The sequence below is a fragment of the Lampris incognitus genome, chromosome 6, assembly GCF_029633865.1.
Source record: "Lampris incognitus isolate fLamInc1 chromosome 6, fLamInc1.hap2, whole genome shotgun sequence".
NCBI classification, from domain to species: Eukaryota; Metazoa; Chordata; class Actinopteri; order Lampriformes; family Lampridae; genus Lampris; species Lampris incognitus.
This window is the reverse complement of record NC_079216.1, coordinates 47,789,055-47,815,257: the sequence shown is the minus strand read 5'-3', so window position 1 is coordinate 47,815,257 and position 26,203 is coordinate 47,789,055. Positions and strand designations below refer to the sequence as shown.

The following is a 26,203-nucleotide window of genomic DNA, read 5'->3' as shown; positions in this document are numbered from 1 at the left end:
GCTGAGAAGGACCCGTGAAATGGAGGGTGAGACACTGTGCATGCAAAAGGCCAGATGCAGGATGACTCTCAATGGATTTCAATGAATAAGGAAAACCATGGTTTTATCCAAGAATTCTTCCCCTATCACCGTAGGTGTTGAATGAGAGAAGACTATTAGTGACCAGTATAGAAAAAGGCAATTGCCCTTTAATAGACTGCTCCCTGGGCCCCCTTTTTGACACATAGTAAACCTCAGCTTCAAGTTTCCAGATTAATTCTATTCTTTGCCAGCCCTCTGATCAAGAAGACATCAACCTTGGCTAAGCTGTCTCTTATTAGGGCTATACCGTGCCTACAGCTTGCTCTGCACTCTGCACTCCTTAATACAATGGTAAATCTTAAATCCACTGCTGTGCAGTGCATGATTGAATCCGCCTCAATGAGACTGGCCAAAACCTCAGCTCAATCACCACACATATGCAGTGCTGCATTTCATTATGCTGTTCTTATTGTATTGATCTTGGTGTTTTCAAAGCTTACGTTATTTGTGTCGGCATGTCTTGGTAGTTGCTGAGCCCCCAGCTTGATGGAGACATCTCTGAACCCATAGGCTCCAAAGGCTTTGTTACCATTCGTTATGCCTGACCCCTGACACTACCAGACCTCATGAATGTCACTGTCTCTCGCTAATGATGTCCTCGTGCCTGTGGGCTTGTCATATTACATCGGCCTACACCTCAGCCAGCTGAACATGGACACAGGGATAGCTAGACAGAGTGCAGCCTTTAGCTCTGGCAAGCAGACCTGCCTTGTTACATATGGCTCATGCCTGTTCTCACTTCATAACTACATCCCCTGCAGCTTCGGTCACGTAACTGGATGACTTTGGAGGAGAAAAAAAAAACCTTCCAAAGTGTATGCCTGCTTTTCTTCATGCTTGCAATATATTCAGAACAGACTGATGTGGAGAATCAATTCTATTAATTCCACTGGGCAGCACTGTGGTCCAGCGGTTAGCACTGTTGCCTCACATCAAGAAGGTCCTGGGTTTAAATCCCTGGCTGCCGCATGTCCTTTCTGTGTGGAGTTTGCGTGTCTGTGTTGGTTTCTGCCAGGTGCTCCTGGTTTCCTCCCACCATCAAAGACATGTATGTTAGGGAGGTTTTAAAACATCTCGCCAAAGGACTGCAGGAAAATTAGCTGGCTGGCTAACACTGGCACATCGACAGAAATATTGATTAATGTGTGTTGTCCTTATTGACTTAAACTTAATTGCAGCATTCCAATATATCAGGTGAGGCTGGCTTTAGAATTCGCTGTGTAAATGAAACTGATATTCAAGCACGGCTCATTTTCTTGTGTTTCATTAACAGATGCACGAATGTCATTGTCCCCCCTCCTACTGTTTGCCCCTGTTTGTCTTCTACAAGCCCCAATTCCAATGAAGTTGGGACGTTGTGTAAAACGTAAATAAAAACAGAATACAATGATTTGCAAATCCTTTTCAACCTATATTCAATTGAATACACTACAAAGACAAGATATTTAATGTTCAAACTAATAAAATTTATTGTTTTTTGCAAATATTCACTCATTTTGAATTTGATGCCTGCAACACGTTCCAAAAAAGCTGGGACAGGGGCATGTTCACCACTGTGTTACATCACCTTTCCTTTTAACAACACTCAATAAGCATTTGGGAACTGAGGACACTAATTGTTGAAGCTTTGTAGATGGAATTTTTTCCCATTCTTGCTTGATGTACGACTTCAGTTGCTCAACAGTCCGGGGTCTCCGTTGTCGCATTTTGCGCTTCATTATGCGCCACACATTTTCAATGCGAGACAGGTCTGGACTGCAGGCTGGCCAGTCTAGTACCCGCACTCTTTTACTACGAAGCCATGCTGTTGTAACACGTGCAGAATGTGGCTTGGCATTGTCTTGCTGAAATAAGCAGGGACGTCCCTGAAAAAGACGTTGCTTGGATGGCAGCATATGTTGCTCCAACACCTGTATGTACCTTTCAGCATTAATGGTGCCTTCACAGATGTGCAAGCTAACCATGCCATGGGCACTAACACACCCCCATACCATCACAGATGCTGGCTTTTGAACTTTTCGCTGATAACAATCTGGATGGTCCTTTTCCTGTTTAGCCCGGAGGACATGACGTCCATGATTTCCAAAAACAATTTGAAATGTGGACTCGTCAGACCACAGCACACTTCTCCACTTTGCGTCAGCCCATCTCAGATGAGCTCGGGCCCAGAGAAGCCAGCAGCGTTTCTGGGTGTTGGCGATATATGGCTTTCGCTTTGCATGGTAGAGTTTTAACTTGCACTTGTAGATGTAGCGACGAACTGTGTTAACTGACAATGGTTTTCCCAAGTGCTCCTGAGCCCACGTGGTAATATCCTTTACAGAATAATGTCGGTTTTTAATGCAGTGCTGCCTGAGGGATCGAAGGTCACGGGCATTCAATGTTGGTTTTCGGCCTTGCCGCTTACGTGCAGAGATTTCTCTGGATTCTCTGAATCTTTTGATGATATTATGGACTGTAGATGATGAAATGCCTAAATTCCTTGCAATTGTACGTTGAGAAATGTTGTTCTTAAACTGTTGGACTATTTGCTCACGCAGTTGTTCACAAAGTGGTGAACCTCGCCCCATCCTTGCTTGTGAACGACTGTTTGAACATTAAATATCTTGTCTTTGTAGTGTATTCAATTGAATATAGGTCGAAAAGGATTTGCAAATCGTTGTATTCTGTTTTTATTCACGTTTTACACAACGTCCTAACTTCATTGGAATTGGGGTTTGTATATTTAAAACTACCTGGTACCACAGGATAGGTCAAATGAGCAGATGGATTAATAGATGGCGTGGTATGGTACAGAATAAAGAGTCTGACAAGCTGTCACGCATGCTGGCAATTAATTCTTTTGCAGTTTCCACATCTTCATTATGCAGTCAAATCAGTCTCTGGCCTTTTGTTGCTAGTGTGGAACATTATTTTGGGTTATTTGCAAGCTGACAAAATTAAGAGCAGCAGGCTTACCTGTGGTTCTTTGTGCAGTCTGATATGGATTCCCCTGTGTTCAGACAGGGACCTCTTCTCCACCACATGATGCCTGAAGTGATAATAATCTCCAAAAACCTGCAAAAACACAATGATGGATACAGTGAGTTCACTTGCAGACACAGGATGCCCGGATAAAAGCCAAGAGATGCATCAATCAGTGGAGATATGCTCACAAAGGCGCCACTGCATGCATACACTCTCACAGATGCAGGGTTCATTTCATAGAGAGCTGAGGACGGACACATCCATTTGAATGGCAATGCTTACAAAGACACTGACATCTCTTACATTACCTTCAGACACAGACAACACTTGTACATCACACACCTGCGAGGACCGGCAACAATGTCAAAGACAAGTGCTTTTTTCATACACACTCAGATATGAATAAATACACTCAAATACATATGCCAAGATATACACAGAAGTCATGGACAAGTACACAGACAAAGACATCCATTACACCTGACTGCAGACGGCCACTATCCATCAGAAATAATCAGAGGCATCCACTAAAGGAAAAAAGATTGTTATGAAGCTACAACAGATCATCCCTCATACTTTTGTCACTGTCCCCTTCACACCTGCTGCTCATGATTCAGCTTTCAAAGACATGGTAATGAGTGACAGACCTTGACCAAACAGGCCCTAAATCCTACAGGGAGGGCTTCTTTCAAAGGGAAAATTTACCTATTTTCAACCTTATTTATCTTGCCTTTCTACCTTACTTATCTGCGACAGGGCTAATACGAGAAATACATAGCTCTCAAGTTTGCAGAATTCCAGTGCGTGAGATCTGTTGACAGACGGCTGGATGGACAGACAGGGTGGTCAAAAACGAAGAATAAAATTATTATTATTACGGATTTATTTATGTATTTTTATTAACTTAAATATACTACACAAACATTTAGACAATAAAAACAGTCTGTACATTCAGAGAAAACTGCATCATAGACAGAGTACGCACAGTACAACCATAATGCGTAGTACCAGCATAAGACCGCAAGGTGTCCTTCGTGCTGCACAACATACAATGGCCAAGTAAATAAGCTATAGCAGCAGAGTAACAGAGCTGAGTTACTTACATGATCTATAATAAGGAGGGCTGCATGGACACTGAAGTGGATGTTATCGCTGTGGTCGAGCTTTTTGCGTTATTATATTCCCATTTCTTAGCCTTTTGTAGAAGTTCTTAATCGGGTGCGAATTTAAACCTGACCTTGACCGTAATCACTGAGCTGTCCAAGTCAAGGCTGGCTCTGAAGTCAGTTTTTTTTTTTACGGACTAGACTGAAAAGTCTCTCCTCGTCTGCATTGCTGTGAGGAATCACAAGCAACAAGTGTGCTAGTTGCAATAGGCAGACAAATCGATTAATAGTGGATCCTGGCACTTTTACTTGCGATAGAAAAGCCCATACCACATCCATCCGATGGTACACTGCGGTGGTGCTACCATCTTTAGTCTCCAGCTTCATCTCTGCTTCGTTCCACACATGCTGTGGAATTTCCTCTTTTCACAAACTTTGATAGTCCATAAATTCCTCCCACAGCTTGTCAATGGCGCTGTCAACCCACTGTAGATGCATCTTGAATTTGTGTGTGAGGAACTGCACACTCTCAAATCCATGTAAGGCCCGGTGATCAAAGTCAATGAATTGAGCGTGTGGCAACAGCTCATCGCCTAGTGGAAAGTTTGTCTTGAGATATTCCGCAGTTGCCACGTAGAAAGAGATCACGGCACTGTAGAACTTACTGACATCTGTGTCACCGACGCCACCATTTTCAATCAGATTTGGCAGCTTGCACTGAGTTGTAAAGCCAATGAATATCTGCATGTTTGGCTTGACCTTACTGCAGTCGATGTGCATTACATTGCCATGTTTCTGTAATTCTACAGGATCAATACATTTCTGCATCAATATTTTGAGCATATTTTCCATCTGACTATGCATGACATGAATGCAGGGGGCCTCGCGTTGAAAAAATAAGTTCAAGTCAGTGAATGACGCTACTACAGCCTGGTAAAAGAGTAGATACACTTCCGACATATGATTTTGGAAATTGTTACAGTCTCTTGAATCGTGGGTTTTGCACTAGGCCGTTCGTAGAGGCAGAGTAACTTTTCAGGGCAGGAAACTGCTTTAGGACCCTTTCAATCGCAATTTGCAAACTCAGCCAGCGAGTTGAGACATGTTTGAGAACGGCTCTGTATTCAACATCACAAAATTCGCAGTAGCTAGCTAACCCGTTCTTCCTCTTACTTGACTTGTCAAAGTAATAGAACAGATCAATAGCTAAATCTTCAACATCAAACACTATCCACTTAGTAAACCTACTACCCCTTTTCTTGGCTGCATTATGAATGATATGACAAGGGCCCTGTGATGGCCTGGTGGCCTGTCCAGGGTGTTTCCCCGCCTGTCACCCAATGACTGCTGGGATAGGCTCCAGCATCCCTGCAACCCTGAGAAAAGGATAAGCGGTTTGGATAATGGATGGCTGGGTGGATGACAAGGGCATCCTACTACATAGATGTCTGGATTTTCCCGCAGAAGCCTGGTTTTCACGGAATTTCGGCACCCCATGTTGACCGATGCCTTGTCCATTACAAAAGAAATGCAATTACTCCAGGGGATGCCATGTTCTGTCATTACATTGCTGACTTTGGAGTTAAGTGTCTCAGCATCTTCAGCATTTGTAGAGCACTTGTTCAAAAACTCGTGTGAGACTCGAGTGTGACGCTCTATGTCAAAGAGCCGTACAGTCACTGGGTTCACTTTTTTGAGACCAGAGTTGTTGCTCCCATCCATGCCCATTGAATATGGACCTTCTTTCATTGATGCAATAGTAGGTGCAAGGAAATATGGTGGTAGTGCATCATTAATTAGCCTATACAGGATGTCCTTGTCTCAGCAGAGGCATAACCTTTAGTGATTTCACTGTCTGGAAAGGCAGCTCTGACTAAAGGCCCAATATGGTTTGTTGTGGCGATTGGTAAATTGTGTTCCATGAGAAAATTAGAAAATAAAACCTCAGCCTTGGTCATCTTCTCTTGCAATGGTGAAGTGTTTGGGAACAAGAAGGTTTGCAATGAAGCCATACCCACCATGGCTTGTTCTCTCTGTGCTCCACACCATTGATGTGACGTTCAACATCTGTCCGTCCTTGGTGAGCACAGCTTACTTTTGCAAATCACAGAAAAATTTGAAGACGTCCAGTTTGTCTCGATGAATGCATCCATATTCAGGAGATGACTTTATCCATTCACTGTTGAATTTGGTTTTATATGTGTGCGCACCGCTTAAATTTCATTTCGACATTTTGCTAGCTGTCACAAGCACAAGCCGTAAGCCCGCTGTTGAGGAGCAAGATCGAGGAACGCGTCTGATTAGCTCAACCAATTAGATGTAGTAATGCTCAACCAATTACACTCACCGGCCACTTTATTAGACACACCTGTCCAACTGCTCGTTAACGCAAATTTCTAATCAGCCAAACACATGGCAGCAACTCAATGCATTTAGGTATGTAGACATGGTCAAGACGATCTGCTGCAGTTCAAACTGAGCATCAGAATGGGGAAGAAAGGTGATTTAAGTGACTTTGAACGTGGCATGGTTGTTGGTGCCAGACGGGCTGGTCTGAGTATTTCAGAAACTGCTGATCTACTGGGATTTTCACGCACAACCATCTCTAGGGTTTACAGAGAATGGTCCGAAAAAGAGAAAATATCCAGTGAGCGGCAGTTCTGTGGACGAAAATGCCTTGTTGATGCCAGAGGTCAGAGGAGAATGGCCAGACTGGTTCGAGCTGACAGAAAGGCAACAGTAACTCAAATAACCACTCATTACAACCGAGGTATGCAGAAGAGCATCTCTGAACGCACAACACGTCGAACCTTGAGGCAGATGGGCTACAGCAGCAGAAGACCACACCGGGTACCACTCCTGTCAGCTAAGAACAGGAAACTGAGGCTACAATTCGCACAGGCTCACCAAAATTGGACAATAGAAGATTGGAAAAACGTTGCCTGGTCTGATGAGTCTTGATTTCTGCTGCGACATTCAGATGGTAGGGTCAGAATTTGGCGTCAACAACATGAAAGCATGGATCTATCCTGCCTTGTATCAACGGTTCAGGCTGGTGGTGGTGGTGTAATGGTGTGGGGGATATTTTCTTGGCACACTTTGGGCCCCTTAGTACCAATTGAGCATCGTGTCAACGCCAAAGCCTACCTGAGTATTGTTGCTGACCATGTCCATCCCTTTATGACCACAGTGTTCCCATCTTCTGATGGCTACTTCCAGCAGGATAACGCGCCATGTCATAAAGCTCGAATCATCTCAGACTGGTTTCTTGAACATGACAATGAGTTCACTGTACTCAAATGGCCTTCACAGTCACCAGATCTCAATCCAATAGAGCACCTATGGGATGTGGTGGACCGGGAGATTCGCATCATGGATGTGCAGCCGACAAATCTGCAGCAACTGCGTGATGCTATCATGTCAATATGGACCAAACTCTCTGAGGAATGTTTCCAGTACCTTGTTGAATCTATGCCACGAAGGATTAAGGCAGTTCTGGAGGCAAAAGGGGGTCAGACCCGGTACTAGCAAGGTGTAACTAATAAAGTGGCCAGTGAGTGTAGATTTTGCCTTGTTCATGCATTTCTGACACTAACAAATCAAACCGAGTAATAAACTAAAGTATAGGCTATTTCGTTAACATGTTTATAACCTCTTGAGAGCTTTTTCCCTTGCTATGTGTGTAGCTAACGAGTTCTGGATGGAATGTGTGAGATTTCGCGGGATGCATGAGATTTCGAAATTTATGTGAGACCGTGAGATGGGGTCTCAATGTGTGAGACTTGAGAGCTATGGAAAAATACCCGAAGTTGTTTTTGATTGTTTCTGCATTTCGGGGGCGGCAGGGAAACAGCCCCCCCCCTCCGGCCGCCATGTGACGTATCATGAAGTCAGTTAGTGGTCGGAAAAACTAAAGCCTAGCAGGGTTTCAAGTACTCTAATCTACTCTAAACATGTTGTCCAAAAAAGAAAACATATCCTCAATCTCTTTGACTAAACTATGTTTCCAAAGGTGGAAATTATGTCCCACAACACTAGGGCAGAGGACTTTATGGACCATTATTCAGAAGCTAACATGCAGCAATGCTTTCTGGTATGTGTACATGCAGTGGAAAAGATTCTCTAAGCAGGAGCACACCGATTTTCCGTCGATACAGTACATAGCTAGAGCTTCATTGTTATAACCACCTACATTACTCATCAGTACTGATTGAAAACTAAACATGGAGAGGCAGCATCCAGTTTTTATGCACCACATATCTGGAACAAACTCCCAGAAAAATGCAGGTCTGTTGCAACTCTCAGTTCTTTTAAATCAAGGTAGAAGACTTTCCTGTTTGCCGCTGCCTACAATTAAATAAAATTTGAAACATTTGATTATAATCTTACACTGCACTGTAACTTTTACTCCGTATTTTTGTTTTTTAAATGTCTTTTTATTGCCTTATGTTGCTTTTCTTAATGCCTTTTGTTTTATGAATCGCCTTGATGCTGAAATGTGCTATTCAAATAAATTTGCCTTGCACATACACAAAACCATTGGTGAAATATCCCTTTAAGTCATCCCCCGTCTTTACTGCTGGTAATAGACTTCAACAGCTCTCTTTTCATTTCCCTCATTAGTGAAGGTTGATGCGTATGCTACATGGTGTCTTAGTAATACAGAAGCAGCAAGGGGGACAGATTAATAACAAGGTAGATGAGAGAAATAAGAATAGTCAGGGAGAGGAGAAAAGAAAAGTACGAAGAAAAAAAATGACCGGCCTTTTCTTAACATAGGTATTCATGGGCGAGCGGAAGCCATTTGAAAAGGAAGTGTTCCAATCTGTACAGTACAGTCACTGGGGATCAGCTCACCTTCACAAGCCCAGTGGAGCAGAGGAAGAGAGAGAGAGAGAGAGAGAGAGAGAGAGAGAGAGAGAGAGAGAGAGAGAGAGAGAGAGAGAGAGAGAGAGAGAGAGAGAGAGAGAGAGAGAGAGCGAGCGAGCAAGCAAGAGAGAGAGAGAAGGCAGGCTTTTTTGACAGGCCGACTGTGTAGGATGGATGCATGTGAGGAGGAAGAGCAGACGCAGCAGGTTGAAAGGCTCTCCAGGGGCTACAGGCTGATTCTGCAGGCTGGCTGTCTGCTAGCAGACTGACCGGGAAGGGACTGAAGTGCAGAGGCCCAGTCTGGCAGCACTGATATAGAGCTTTGCTTCCTGGCTCAGAGTGAGAGCCTGGCTCCAGCCAGCAGACTTCATTTGTCAAACCTTTGTAATAACGATTTGATTTTAAATCCCCACTTATTAATATTTTCACAAAAAAACAGAACAAGACTATGGATCTGTCATATAGCTCAGAGATACTCTTTGATATGCCAAAAAAAATCTCTTCTTTTCTCCAAGCTATGCATCCACACATTTATTATGGGTGTAAGATTTGAGCATGGTTCTTTTAGCAAAAAGATTGACTTTTACATGGTTTACTATAAATAAAGTTAACTAAGCTTGATGGCGAAGCCACTGAAACCACAGGCTCTAAAGGCTTTGTTACCATTCACTATGCCTGGCCTCTGACCCTGCTGGGCCTGTCTCTCACTAAAGCATGGCTGGGGGCAGCACGGTGGCCCGGTGGTTAGCGTTGTTGCCTCACAGCAAGAAGGTCCTGGGTTTGAACCCCAGGCTGTCCCAGGTTCTTTCTGTGAGGAGTTTACATGTTCTCCCGTGTCTGGGTGGGTTTCCTCCGGGTGCTCCGGTTTCCTCCCGCCATCAAAAAGACATGCAAGTTAGGATTAATACTCCTGTCTGTGTCTCTGACCAAGGCCATGGAAAGAAGAACTGGAGTTGGTCCCTTGGCGCTACAGCTGCCCGCTGCTCCTATACAATAGGATGGGTTAAATGCAGAGAACAAATTCGTTGTAACAATACAATTTTTGTCAGAATACAATGACAAAATACAGTGTTTTGCTTTCTCTTCTCTAACTAAAGACAAGTGCAAGAAAATGCTCATTTATTTCTCTGCGCTACTCTCAGCTAGACCTCTCCAGACTGTTATGAAATAGTTTATTTGTTCAAGTCACGCAATAGTGGGCAGCAGGTGACCTGGCGAGTTTAAGAAAGAGCTTTAACAAAACAACCTGGGATTAAATCTCTGTGTAAGCAAGTATTCACTCTGCTAAACTCTCCTCAGGTAACCCTATCAGCTCTGAGGCCATTGTCCCGAAGCTGAATTGGGTCTTTCCCCTCCTGGGGCTAGAAGCAAGCAAAATAATTTCCTTATCGACAGCAATACACATCATTATTGATATTAATATAGGGAAGTAAGCTCCTAGATAAACAGTGCTTCAATCAATGCACCAACCCAAGGGGGGGGGGGATATATATATAGTGTTTTTTTTTCCAAAACCGTCAATAGTGTTATAAGTGCTCAACTAATGAGGAGCGGAATATCAACACAGATACAGGAAAAAAAAGTTTTAATACATTGCAGTAAAGGCCTGTTTCATGCGATGCGCACTCATCAGCTGCTAATGTGGTTAAACAAAGAATCATACAGTTTACGTTGCCCAGTGTCACGCCCCTAATTTTGGCTGGACAGCAACCAATCAGGTGAGGAAACATTTAAACTATGTTTAATGTTTAAATGTGTTAATAGTTTAAATGTTTCCTCTTCTGATTGGTTGCTGTCCAACCGAAATTAGGGGCGTGATGCTGGGCAACGTAAACTGTATGATTCTTTGTTTAACCACATTAGCAGTTGAGTGTGTGTCGCACGAAACAGGCCTGTACTGCAATGCATTAAAACTTTTTTCCTGTATCTGTGTTGATATATATATAAATACACACACACACACATACACATACAGATATACACACACACACACACACACACACACACACACACCAATCAGCCAAAACATTAAAACCATCTGTCCAGTATTGTGTGGGTCTCTCTCGTGGCAGCGAAACAGTTCTGACCCACCGAGGCATGGACTCCACAAGACCTCTGGTATCTGGCACCAAGATGTTAGCAGCAGATCCTTTAAATCCTGTAAATTGGGAGGTGGGGCCTCCATGGCTTGGACTTGTTTTTCCAGCTAATCCCACAAATGCTCGATCAGATTGAGACCTGGGGAATTTGGAGGCCAAGGCAACACCTTGAACTCTTTGTCATGTTCCTCAACCCATTCCTGAACAATGTGGGCAGTGTGGCAGGGTGCATTATCCTGCTGAAAGAGACCACTGCCATCAGGGTAAAGAGAATATTGTTGCAATGAAGGGGTGTACTTGGTCTGCAACAATGTTTAGGGAGGTGGTACTATCAAAGTAACATCCACATGAATGCCAAGACCCAGGGTTTCCTAGCAGAGCATTGCCAAGAACATCACACTTCCTCTGCCTTCTTCCCATAGTGCATCCTGGTGCCATCTCTTCCCCCACGTAAATGATGCACATGTACCTGGCCATCCAGGTACATGTACATGTACCTGGCCAGATTAATCAAACCAGGCGACCGTCTTCCATTACTCTATGGTCCAGTTCTGACACTCATGTGTCCATTGTAGGCACTTTTGACAGTGGACAGGGGTCACCATGGGCACTCTGACCGGTCTGAGGCTAAGCAGCCCCATACGCAGAAAGCTGCAATGCACTGGGGTGTCCTGACACCTGTCTATCATAGCCAGCATTAAAATTTTCAGCAATTTGAGCTGCAGTAGCTCTTTTGTGGGATCAGACCAGACGGCCTAGCCTTTGCTCCCGACGCGCATCAGTGAACGTCAGGCGTCCATGACCCTGTCAGTTCACTGGTTGTCCTTCCTTAGACCTCATTTCATAGGTACTGACCACTGCATACCGGGAACACACCAAAAGAAAAGCCATTTTGGAGATGCTCTGACCCACTCACCTAGCCATCACAACTTAGCCCTTGTCAAAGTTGCTGAGTGTCTTACACTTGCCAAATTTTTCCTGCTTCCAACGCATCAACTTCAAGAACTGACTGTTCGCTTGTTGCCTACTATGTCCCACCTCTTGACAGGTGCCATTGTAATAAGTCTATATATATATATATATATATATCTTGACAGCTGATGATTACGTATGGCATGAAACAGGCTTGTACTGTCTCATAAAGAATTTATTTGACTAACTGGATTATTTTGCTCCTCATTTGTTGAGCACTTTCACTATCGTGGAGTTTTTCTTTTAACAAAGTTATATATATAGTATATATGTGTGTAGATGACAGTTGAGGATTGCTTGTGGCATAAAACAAGCTTGTACTGTCAATTAAAGAATCACTTGAGGAGGATTATATATATACACTACCGTTCAAAAGTTTGGGATCACCCAAACAATTTTGTGTTTTCCATGAAAAGTCACACTTATTCACCACCATATGTTGTGAAATGAATAGAAAATAGAGTCAAGACATTGACAAGGTTAGAAATAATGATTTGTATTTGAAATAAGATTTTTTTTTTACATCAAACTTTGCTTTCGTCAAAGAATCCTCCATTTGCAGCAATTACAGCATTGCAGACCTTTGGCATTCTAGCTGTTAATTTGTTGAGGTAATCTGGAGAAATTGCACCCCACGCTTCCAGAAGCAGCTCCCACAAGTTGGATTGGTTGGATGGGCACTTCTTGCGTACCATACGGTCAAGCTGCTCCCACAACAGCTCAATGGGGTTCAGATCTGGTGACTGCGCTGGCCACTCCATTACCGATAGAATACCAGCTGCCTGCTTCTGCTCTAAATAGTTCTTGCACAATTTGGAGGTGTGTTTAGGGTCATTGTCCTGTTGTAGGATGAAATTGGCTCCAATCAAGCGCTGTCCACTGGGTATGGCATGGCGTTGCAAAATGGAGTGATAGCCTTCCTTATTCAGAATCCCTTTTACCCTGTACAAATCTCCCACCTTACCAGCACCAAAGCAACCCCAGACCATCACCTTACCTCCACCATGCTTAACAGATGGCGTCAGGCATTCTTCCAGCATCTTTTCATTTGTTCTGCGTCTCACAAACGTTCTTCTTTGTGATCCAAACACCTCAAACTTGGATTCATCCGTCCACAACACTTTTTTCCAGTCTTCCTCTGTCCAATGTCTGTGTTCTTTTGCCCATCTTAATCTTTTTCTTTTATTGGTCAGTCTCAGATATGGCTTTTTCTTTGCCACTCTGCCCTGAAGCCCAGAATCCCGCAGCCGCCTCTTCACTGTAGATGTTGACACTGGTGTTTTGCGGGTACTATTTAATGAAGATGCCAGTTGGGGACCTGTGAGGCGTCTGTTTCTCAAACTAGAGACTCTAATGTACTTATCTTCTTGCTCAGTTGTGCAACGCGGCCTCCCACTTCTTTTTCTACTCTGGTTAGAGCCTGTTTGTGCTGTCCTCTGAAGGGAGTAGTACACACCGGTGTAGGAAATCTTCAATTTCTTAGCAATTTCTCGCATGGAATAGCCTTCATTTCTAAGAACAAGAATAGACTGTCGAGTTTCAGATGAAAGTTCTCTTTTTCTGGCCATTTTGAGCGTTTAATTGACCCCACAAATGTGATGCTCCAGAAACTCAATCTGCTCAAAGGAAGGCCAGTTTTGTAGCTTCTGTAATGAGCTAAACTGTTTTCAGATGTGTGAACATGATTGCACAAGGGTTTTCTAATCATCAATTAGCCTTCTGAGCCAATGAGCAAACACATTGTACCATTAGAACACTGGAGTGATAGTTGCTTGAAATGGGCCTCTATACACCTATGTAGATATTGCACCAAAAACCAGACATTTGCAGCTAGAATAGTCATTTACCACATTAGCAATGTATAGAGTGTATTTCTTTAAAGTTAAGACTAGTTTAAAGTTATCTTCATTGAAAAGTACAGTGCTTTTCCTTCAAAAATATGGACATTTCAATGTGATCCAAAACTTTTGAACGGTAGTGTATATATCAACATGGATACAGGAAAAAAGTTTTAATGCATTGCAGTACAGGCCTGTTTCATGCGTCTCGCACTCATCAGCTGCTAATGTGGTTCAACAAAGAATCATACAATTTACGTTGCCCAGCATCACGCCCCTAATTTCAGTTGGACAGCAACCAATCAGATGGGGAAACATTCAAACTATAACAACCAATGGGGTAGGTACGTATGATGCACAGCAACCAATGGAGGAGTAGAAAACATTACAACCAATGGGACTGGGTTTTTTTTTTTAAAGCATTTAGGGGCCAGGGCACTGTTGAAAATGGCGTACATTAAAAAATATAACAAGGTAATTTATGTGAATTATATATTGGGGTGGTTCTGGGGCACAGTTGGAAGGACAGGCAGTTAAAATATTAAAAGAATATTTAAAAAAACTCAAATAATGTCATATTTGTATCATCTAATTGGGGGGGGATAGTAAAGACGTTTTACTTATAGTTACAAAGGAGATTTTTTTTTTTTTGGTGTCTACAGCTGGTGGCCAATTCGTTTCTATTATTCAAGGTGGACATATCAGGTCTGCAAATAATAAAATACTTTTCTGCCAAGCACAGGTTACATCTTTTGCCCCTAACTGAATATGCATTGCTCTTTGCAAGGATTTTCCATGAGACAGAATAACTGATATTCTTGTCTACCAATGACCAAACGTGGCGGCTTAAGGCTGTTGCATTTTTTGCATGCTCGTTTCTGAAGCTACTCATATGGGTGTTAAACCTAATTCTAAAAGGGCCCTCTGTTAATCCCACATAAGTGTCCACATGTAGTTGTCTTCTCTTGTCACCGATGCCTGGTAGATGACTCCCTCTATCTGGCATTTTCCTTCTAGAGGACACAATGCCTTAACATGGCAATTGCAGTTGGAGGTGCTTGGTTGCGGTGAGGGGGTCTGTGCCTTGGCCATGATGCTTGTGTTGTGGGATGAAATAACCTGCTGAACATTTGGCATGCAGCTGTAGCTCATTTTGACTGTGTTTTTGTTGAATATTTTTCTCAGTAGATGGTCTGGGGTAAAGCACTCATCCAAGAGCTTGAAAAATTCTTTCCCAATATTAGAGGCCACGGTGTCGCTGTAGGGAGGATTATACCAGGTGATGTTCCGCCTTCTGCTGTGCTTTTTTTGTTGTTGTTACTGGCTGTCGCTAATTGGTGGTGGATTGTACTTAAGTCTGAAATCATATCCACATGTTTGTAAGGCTTCCTGGTGTGCGGGGCTGCTTCGTTAAAGATGGCTTCGCTGGATGATAAACATGAGAGTCTTTTGTATGCTCACTGGGTTATTTTTCAAAATGGAGGGCGGATGATTGCTTTTTCTATGGATGTATTGCAGTATATTGTTTGGCTTCATGTACCATTTCTAAGGTCTAATGAGATGTCGAGGAAGTCAATCTGTTTTTTGTTAGCCTCAATTGAAATTTTTAGTCCATTGTTTCTAACACCACCCCTGTAGTGATATAACGCTATGTATATCCACTGGAACTACACTAGGTGTTATGTACTACCCGGACTGTTATTATGGTTACACCACTACCATGTATGATTATTACGTCTGCCTACTGAGCCACGATTAAACCTGAGTTCTCGACCAATACTACCCAAAGTATTACTTCATGGTGGCAGCGGTAAAGTACTCTCTATGAAGAATGAAGATAGACTGATAAAATTGTCCGTGGATAATTTCTGTCATCATTCAAGCAAGAGTGCGCAGGAGCTGAGCTAGCCGCAAAGCTAACTAGCTAGCTAGCAACAGGAGACGTCATGGCATCGCATCTACCGACGATGAATTGGTCAGACCCGGACCTGGGTGAGGCAATTTCACTGTATAAACAGAAAATGACTCTGTATTCAGAAGATGAAGAAATAAATGGCGCAGCTAAACAAGCTAGGAAAATATGTCGTGGAATCGGAGATGAAGGATTAAAAAGACTGAACGCCAGTGGTCTCACTGATGATGAAAAGAAAAAGCCTGCCAAACTATGGGACTTCTTTGAAAAACAGCTAAAGTTGAACGTAAATTTCAGAATCCATAGACTGCAACTGATGCAACACAGACAGAAACCAGATGAGAATATTGATGATTTTGTGACCAGAGCCAGAACACTAGCACAGAAATGTCAGTTTTCAGACGAAGAGCTTAACGAGCGTATGATTGAGCTTATTATTACGAGCACTCCCCATGATGCCCTGAGGAATGATCTATACAGCAAACCAAAAGGATATTCCTTAGCAGAGGTTCTGGCCGAGGGACGAAAATATGAAGCCCTGACAGCATGCAATGAACAGTTAGACAAACTTAGCCTGTCACACAATGAGAGAATCCATGCTGTGGACAGGGACCGCATATGTCGTAACTGTGGGAGAAGCCACAAACCACGTCGATGTCCTGCATATGATGATGAATGCAATGCGTGTGGTGCAAAAGGTCACTGGGAGCGGTGCTGCAGGAAGGCCAAATGAGAGCGCCAGGAACACTCCAGCCAGAGCAGGAGCGGGGGAAGTAAGTCCCACACACCACAAGACAAACAGCACAAGCGCAAAACCTATATAGACAAAAAGCAACAGAGCAGGACTCGCATACATGCTGTAGAGAATAGCAGTGAAACAGACAGTGAGAACGAAAGTACTTACCAGAAACAGTTCCACTGCATAACTGTCAGTGAAAAGTGCATGCATAGCATAGACAGCAAGCCGGCCAGAGAGGAGGCGTACACAGTCCTGAAGGTGACACCACCTGACCTACCTGGTCGTGGATGCACACTACGTCTGAAGATAGACACAGGTGCATCAGGCAACACACTCCCATTGCGTACCTTCAAGCAGATGTACGGTGAAAATGCATGCACCCAGAAACGACTGAAAAAAACCAACAGGAGGCTATCTGCATACAGTGGTCACGCCATCCCCTGCCTAGGCACCATTGACATTCCATGCCAGTACAAAGAATCCAAATGGATCAATACAAAGTTCTATGTTGTAGACGTACCAGGGCCAGCCATAGTTGGGCTGCCAACATGTGAACTGTTAAACCTAGTGACTGTCAATGTAGATGCAGTGACCGAGAAAGGACATGCAAACCAGAAAAAAGTCAACACAAGACAGACAAAACCCAAAATGACCATATCTAACAGTGCAGACCTAAAGAGAGCATACCCAGACCAGTTTGACAAAATTGGCAACTTCAGTGGAAAGGCCAAGCTCTTCCTGAAAAAGGATGTTGAACCATTCATAGACCCACCACGTAAGTGCAGCATTCACATCAAAGACAAACTGAAAGATGAACTGAATAATCTAGTCGAACAAGATGTGTTAAGAAAAGTAGAACAGCACACAGACTGGTGCTCGAGTCTGGCATACAGCACAAAGAAAGACGGTTCCCTTCGCATATGCTTAAACCCCCAAAAGCTTAATGCCAGCCTTAGGAGATGCCCACACAAGATTCCTACTGTGGAGGAACTGAACCCGAAGTTTGCAAATGCAAAAATATTCAGCAAACTTGACGCAAAAGCTGGATATTGGTCAATACACCAAGAGGAAGAGTCACAACTGCTAACCACATTCCGAACTCCATTTGGTAGATACTGCTGGAAACGTTTGCCATTTGGTCTCAGTGTCTCTCAAGATCTCTTCCAGGCAAAGATGGACCAAATCCTGGAGGGGCTCGACGGTGTCGTCAGCATAGCCGATGATATCGCAGTCTACGGAGCAAGCGAAGAGGAGCATGACAGGAACCTGACCAACCTGATGGAGAGAGCAGCCAAGACAGGTATTGTGTTCAACAGTGACAAATGCACAATCAAACAGACAAGCATCTCATTCTTTGGCAACTTGTACACAGACAAAGGTATCAAATCTGACCCAGCCAAAATCAGGGACATCCAGAAAATGCCGACACCCCAGAACAAAGATGAACTGAGCAGATTCTTGGGGATGCTGACCTACCTGTCACCCTACATCCCAAAGTTCGCAGACAAAGCACACACACTGAGGGTGCTGCTGAAAAGTGACGTGCCTTGGACGTGGGACACTGACCACCAAAAGAGCTTTGAGGACCTGAAATCAGTTATCAACGAACATGACGGCCTGAAGTACTATGATCCAAGCACACCTCTGACACTTGAGGTCGATGCATCACAGAAAGGACTGGGCGTGGCATTAGTGCAGAACAAAAGACCCATAGCTTTTGGCTCAAAGACACTGGACGACTGCCAATCCAGGTACAGCAACATAGAGCGAGAAATGCTGGCCATAGTCTATGGAATGCAGCGATACCATACCTACCTGTATGGGAAGTCATTCATTGTAGTTACAGACCACAAACCCCTCATTATCATATGCACAAAGCCACTGCATGCCGCCCCGCCACGGCTTCAGCGAATGCTGATAAAAACACAAGGATACAACTACGAGGTCACGTATCGACCAGGAAACCAGATGGTCCTGGCAGACACACTCAGGCGACTACCCAACCCTGAGAACAACAGCAACATCGAGCTGAACGAGCGCATTGACGGAATAGAGGCAGAAGTCGAGGATCCAGAGATGCTCACTGTTGCAATGATAAACTTCTCTCCCGAGAAACAGGATGCACTCCGCACGGAAACCACCAGCGACCCCAGACTCAATGCACTGAAAGAGCTGATCCACCAGGGATGGCCAGACAACATCAAAGCTCTACCAAGACAACTACGTGAGTACTGGTCATTCAGAGATGAGCTCGCAGTTGAAGCAGGAGTCATATTCAAAGGCAGACAGGTGCTCATCCCAGACTCCATGACTGATTCTATACTCGAACAGCTGCATGTAGGACACCAGGGCATCGAAAAGACACGGCGACTGGTGAGAGAAAGTGTCTACTGGATCAGAATGAACGACATCGAAAGAGTCTACAGGTCATGTAGCGTATGCGTGGAACATCAGGATGCAAATCCAAAGCAACCTCTCAACCCACACAACACACCGTCAAAACCATGGCAATCCCTAGCTTCTGATCTATTCGAGATCGATGGACATCAGTATTTACTGATTGTGGACAGATATTCTAAGTTCCCTCTAGTGGATGAAATGCCCATGCCTGTGTCCAGCCGGGCAGTTGCACAAAAAATGGAAATGTACATGTCTCTTTTTGGAAGGCCTGACGAGATACTTACAGATAATGGACCCCAGTACACAGGGCACGCATTCCAGAAATTCACGGCTGACTGGGGAATCAGGCACGTGACAAGCTCACCCCACTATCCAAAAAGCAATGGATTCATTGAGAGGCATGTGCGACACATCAAATCCATTGTGAAGAAAACCATGAGACAAGGAGGTAACATACAAGTGGCCTTACTACAGGTCAGAGCAACACCCATCGACAGTAAACTACCATCACCAGCAGAACTGATCTTCGGAAGGCCAGTCACCACCCTGCTGCCGAGTCGAGGGGACCCAGGCAAGGAGGAAAACCGATTCCACCTGGAGCAGAGAACAGCAAACATGAAGGAACATCATGACCGCAGCAGCGGCAGAGAACTACCTCCACTCGGTCCCGGACAGCACGTATCTGTCCTAAACAAGGAAAAAGGGACTTGGTATCCAGCCACCGTCGTACAAAAGTGCGATGAGCCAAGGAGCTACATTGTGCAAACATCAAATGGGAACAAACTCAGAAGTGGCAGGAGCCACCTGCGGGAAATTCACCACCCCCATGCACTGAGGAGCGCAAGAACCCGCTTCACAGAACCTCAACGGGACACTCATGCAGCTGGAACTTCTTCCAGCCAAACCTGTGAAACACACAAGACAGTACGCATAAGATATGGAAGAGCTGTTTCCAAACCAGCTCACTACAAGGACTATGAGCAGAGACAATCACACACAAAAGGAGGGCTCTGAATATGTTTATTGTTTTTTGAGATGGACAATTCTGAGTGTGTTGTCTAAAAAGAAAAAAAAAGAGAGAAGGTAACCTCTGTGTAATGACTGTACAATGCTGATCAATGATTGTACCACATTGGAATGTTCTAGAGTATTTTGATACTGTAAAAATTGAAAACTAAACAGGGGGATGTAGTGATATAACGCCATGTATATCCACTGGAACTACACTAGGTGTTATGTACTACCCGGACTGTTATTATGGTTACACCACTACCATGTATGGTTATTACGTCTGCCTACTGAGCCACGATTAAACCTGAGTTCTATAACCCGGTGTGGTCATTGATCCTCGACCAATACTACCCCAAGTATTACTTCAACCCCAATATATAATTCACTTAAATTACCTTGTTATATTTTTAATGTACGCCATTTCAACAGTGCCCTGGCCCCTAAATGCTTTTCAAAACAAGCCCTAGTCCCTTAGCCCATGGGCTGTAATGTTTTCTACTCCTCTATTGGTTGCTGTGCATCGTAAGTACCTACCCCATTAGTTGTTGTAGTTTGAATGTTTCCCCATCTGATTGGTTGCTGTCCAACCAAAATTAGGGGCGTGACGCCGGGCAATGTAAACTGTATGATTCTTTGTTGAACCCATTAGCAGCTGATGTATGCGAGACACACGAAACAGGCCTGTACTGCAATGCAGTAAAGCTTTTTTTCCTGTATCCGTGTTGATATTCCGCTCCTCATTATATATATATATATATATATATATATATATATATGGCCGACCCCTAAGGTTGGACTGCCCCAGGGCTCGAACTCAGGACCTTCATACTGTGAGGTGACCGCGCTAACCATTGCATCACTAAGTCAAGTAAATTCTTTATGAGACAGTACAAGCCTGTTTCATGCCATAAGCAGTCATCAGCTGCCAATGGTATGTCCTTTCCCGAGTAGCTTTATTGACAGCGAACCCTAGTTATATGAACAACGACAAAATGGCTGAGAGGGTTATTGCATTGTGACATCATCCACAATAGCTCGCTGGAAAAAAGAAAAACGATGGAGGTGCATTCCCCGTGCCAATCCCGGACAATATGACCCCCTGTGGTCATATGTCCTCCCACCGACCCCGTATTGGCACGCCCACCGGAAGCGCTATTCCTCTTTGTAGGTCGAACCATCTCCAACTAAATGAGCACCACACCTGTGGCCCGGGTAGGAGGAGAACGGCTCTATTCTCAGCCATTTTGTCGTTGTTCATATAACTAGGGTTCGCTTCGCGAACCCAAAGTTACATTTCACGTACTCCCAAATGGCTGAGAGGGTTATTGCATTGAACAACGACAGGATTCATGCCTCCGTTCCCTAGCCGTCCAATGAACCCTTCAAACCCCTGGTGGGAAGGGGTACGCGTTCTGATGAGAGCATCCTAAGAGGCCTGCTCCAGAACAGCGTCGGCAACCGACCGCACCTTAACGTGCCGGTAATAATGCAGTAAGAAAGTGGTCTCACCACTCCAAACCGCCGCCTGGCGGATGACCTCCCAGTCGATACCTGACAACACAGCTATCGACGTAGCAGTCCCTCGGGTAGGATGCGCCTTCAGCTTAGGAGCTGTTTTACCCGCTTTGGTATACGCCTCCGTAATACCATCCACCAGCCAGTGTGCTAGCCTCTGGGTGGAAAGGGCATAACCTGGTTTGCTCACTCTGTAGGTCAACAACAGCCTGTCAGACCTACGAATATCTGCTGTGCGCCACATGTAAATGCGTAAAGCCCGTACAGGACACGGGAGGTGCAAGCGTTTCTCATCCCTAGTCACTGGTGACGGATGAAACGCGTGTATCACCACCGGGGCCCTACTCGTCAGGACAGACACAGTTTTGGGCACGAAGCTGGGGTCTGTAAAGAGCGTGACCATCAGATCACCAGAAAACACCATCCCCTTGATGGTGAGTGCAGTGAGCTCACAACCCCTCGCTGCGGTGGTAAGTGCCAAGAGCACAGCCAGCTTAGCCGAGACATAACGCATGTCTGCCGTAGACATGGGTTCAAAGGGATCTTTCTCTAGTGCGCGCAGAACAAGGGAAGCATCCCAAGTTTCAGCTCTCGTAAGCTCCTTAGCTGAGAGCTTCTTAGCACCCAACAGGTACTGCGTCATGAGCGGGTGCGTGAAAACCGTGCTACCCTCGATCTTCCCCCCGGAAGAACGTGAGAGCCGATACACAGACACTGACCGAGGAGAAAGACCATAGTCTATCACTCCTACAGACCTCCACAAAAGTCAGTATAGGGCCAATCCCTACTGACAAAGGGTCCATGTCGCGTTCAGCGCAAAATTGGTCAAATCGATTCCAGTACCCCTGGTACCTGGAATACGTGGAGTCTTTACGCGCCGCTAAAATGACACGAATGACTTGCGCACTAAGTCCCATAGCTAAGAGCCTGGCTTTGTAAGCATCCACGCCGCTAATCGGGAGCCTCCTATCCAGGGGCCCTCCCGTAGCAGCCCTCCTGCTTGCGTGAGCGCGTCTGCCCACTCCGGGACGTCGAACCGCTCGCCTACTATCCAGGGCACTATTCGCGGAAACCACGGGGTGCTCGGTTCGTACGGGGCCACGAGAACTAACCGACCCCCTGTGCGCTCGAACTTGACCACCAGGTCTAGGAGGCACCTGCGCGGGGGGAATGCGTAAAGCATCTCCTCGGGCCATGGATCTAGTCCAAGCGCGTTGACCCCCAACGGCGCTAGGTCGGACGGGAGCATCGAGTACCAACGAGGGCATTTGTAATTGAGTTTCGATGCGAACAGATCCACTTGAACTACCCCGAACCTCTCCCAGATCATAGCCACTATGGCTGGGTTGAGGCTCCAATTGTCCGCATGCGGGCCGCCTCTCGAGAGGATGTCCGCTGCTTTGTTGTCCTTCCCAGGAACATGAAGCGCCCTGATTGATAGCGCGTTGCTGTTGACCCAAATCCAAATTTGCATGGCCAACTCTCTGCAACACTTGGACTTCATACCGCCTTGGCGGTTGATGTAGGCCTTGGCCGTCATGCTGTCTGTCATTATCAGTATGTGACGGCCTACGAGATCCTGAGCGAAATGCTGGATAGCCAGCCAAATCGTCTCCGTCTCGCGCGCGGTGATGTGGACCTTCTCCCCAGACAGCCACACTCCTCGCGCTGTTTTGTAGCCAAGGATGGCCCCCCAACCCGAGAGGGACGCATCCGTATAAATCGTTACCTCGGGTCCCCTGGGGCCCATAGGGACCCCAGACATGTCCACGCAGGCTCTGTTCCAGTGGTCTAGGTCCTGCGCTACCACGCGCGGGACCAGGATAAGATGGTTGTTGTACCGGCGTTCGTTGCCGTATTTCAAGAAGTGAACTGCGAACCACAATTGCAGTCTCCTCATGAACAACAGACCTAAAGGAACAACTTGGTGAGCTGATGCCAGAAGGCCCAGCAGCCTCCTGATCATCCGATAAGTGACATATGTCCCCGGGACGAAATGTGCTAACGTGGTCCTGGTGGAATGCCATCTCTCTTGCGTAAGGGTTGCGCGCATGGATACCGTATCCAAACTCAGACCCAGATACGTTGCCTGGCACGAAGGCCATGGCGCGCTCTTCTTTATGTTGATAGTGAAACCCATGTACTCCATGAATTCCATCAACTCCTGAGTATGGAGTATTGCTTGTTCCGGCGACTGGGCCAACACCAACAGGTCGTCTAGGAACCATGCCAAGCGCATACCTTTGCGCATCAACACTCCGAGCGCTGCTTTCACACACCTTGTGAACGTCAGAGGAGAGAGGCGATATCCGAACGGGAGGCATGTGTACTGGTAACACTGACCCCGGTAACAGAACCGAAGATACTTTCTGTGTCTTTCCGCAATCGGACAATGATAGAAAGCATCTTTTAGGTCGACCGAAGTTAGCCAATCGGACTGTGTCACCATTGACAGCAGAACCGGTGTGCGTAGCATTTTGAAACTGATCTTCTCTACATACTTGTTGAAGGGTTTCAAATCTAGGATTGGGCGCATGCCCCCATCCTTCTTCGGGACCAGAAAGTAACGGCTGTAAAACCCGTCTTCTCTTTCTAGGGGAGGAACCACCGTGATTGCCCCTTTCGAGAGTAACTCTGTGAGTTCGTTGTCTAGGATTTGTGCTTCGGCCACCGACCCCGGTTCCGTATGCACTATTCCCAAGTACGGGGGTACAATACCGTTCTCGAAAAGGATTTGGTGTCCGTGGGCTATCTGATCCAAAACAGAAGCCGACGGGACCAATTCCTTCCACCTGTGTAACATGTGTGACAGAGGTCTCGTTGCCTCCTGTACCTTGCTGTTCAGGTAGCGCGCGTAAGTTGCGCGTAAAGGGTCTGGGGAAGCCCCGCCCGCCATGCCCTGCATCCATGGGGGGGCTTCGTCCTTGTAAAGGAGACCCAGATGGGGGAATTGGCGTTTTGAACCTTTCCAAATTACCATTTGACCCATCAGAGAGACTAAACATTGTCGCATCATAGTCCCCTCCCAGGGGCTCATTTGCGCTCATGTCATTATTATCCAATATTTCCAGCAGGGATGTTATTACATTGTTATCATCATCTTTACCTAAAGATTCAGACAGACAATCAGACTTGCGTTTCAAACCTTTTAAAACGCAATCACCATCATCATCAACATAAAAACTTGTATTCACATTCACAACCTTTGGAATAGAACAAGTAGACTGTGCATCAGAAACCAAAATAAAAGGCGCAGTGTTTAGCCCTGCGCACGCTGTGTCCCCTGAACAAGCGTCTATATCGCCGGAGACGGCTCTGGAATCAGTCTGTTGGTGTGGGTCGTAACATCCTGCCGAAACACGTCACTTGGCAGCTCCCTTCTTGGAAGTGTCTGTGCTGTCCGGCTTGGCCGCCTTGGCCGCTGGATCTGTGGAAGACTGGGAGTTTGGACGTGAGCCCTGTCCACGCCCGCGCCCCACTTTACCACCTCTTTTTGGATAAGTCTCTCTCCATTTCTGCTTGCGCGCAGGCTTGTCCCCCTGCCCTGTGCCCACCGCGGGCTTAGGGGTAGGCGGGTTCTTCATCATCGGGAGAAGCTCCTTGTGCAAGGTTTCGCGCTCGGCCTGGGCGGCCTTGTATTTGCTGATAATGTCCGGGGTTGTTCCAAACAGGCCCTGGTTCCCTGCGCAGGAGTGGGCCATCCACTCCTTGCAGAATTCCTCTTTTCCCCCGGCTGTCTCTAGCCAGAGACGTCTGCGCGAAAGGGTGGAGGCAGCTGCGCTAGAACCGCACTCTAGAGCAACAGAATACAGCAGCGATCCCAGGGAGTCAGCTATGCGTTCCATTTCCAAGATGTACTCACAACCTGCTTCGCTGGCCACTACGTCACCGAACTCGGCCCCGTCGATACCTGCTGTAGCGATGGCGGCTTTGCTTTGCTCGACGTTTGATAGGCTGCAGAGCTTGCGCATGTACGCCGTTATCATCCCAGCCGTTGAGACGAGTCCAGCTGCGCGTGTACTGGCGTGCCATGCATCACACGCGTAACGATCCACCTGTTGGCCCCACTGCGAAGGGTGTTTGGGAGTATCGCGAGACCCCACCTTGGTGTTAGGGTTGAACGATAAAACGTCCCTCTCTGGTTGCGGAATTTTCCAGTCTTTGTAGTTGAGGTTCCTAACCTCGACTGCTAAGACGTCAACCCCCTTCTGACTGAACTTTGAGGACGATTTAAGTAGCGGATCCGCCTCCGCCCGCTTAAACGCTCGTTCGATGTGAGGATAAGGTGGTAGAGTGGAGTCCCTGACCCTCTCTGCCATTCGTGGAAAATCGGCTACCACCGGATCTTGAGGATTGCCCGGCTCCGTAACGATGTCGGCAGACTTGACCGCTCGCGCGAACAGATCGCGGAAACTGGAGAGGAATGTTTTGGACCCACGTTGCATGGCGTCGCCATCTTTGTTTGGTTGAGACGAACTTGGCTGGTCGTCTTCCACGCCCTGATCGTCTACTTCCTCAGGCAGTGAATCCTCGGGTTCCGCACCCGCCGAATAACATGCCACGGATTCACCAGGGAGAGATAGGATCTCATTGATCCAGTCCTCTCTAACTATCCCGGATGGTGGGATAGCCTCTGGCTCCGGAGGGATGCTAATGCTAGCCGCCGTCCCGTGACTGTAGCTAGGAAGCATCGG

The 26,203-nt window shown here is 45.9% G+C and overlaps 1 protein-coding gene across 1 annotated transcript in view; it reads right to left on the bottom strand.

Annotated features, from left to right (window-relative positions):
* furinb (furin (paired basic amino acid cleaving enzyme) b) overlaps positions 1–26,203 on the bottom strand; it is a 153,582-nt gene that overhangs the window by 53,600 nt on the left and 73,779 nt on the right. Inside the window, exon 3 of the mRNA XM_056281614.1 lies at positions 3,040–3,138. Within this exon, the coding sequence (XP_056137589.1) occupies positions 3,040–3,138 (99 nt within the window). The remainder of the gene's footprint in view (positions 1–3,039; positions 3,139–26,203) is intronic.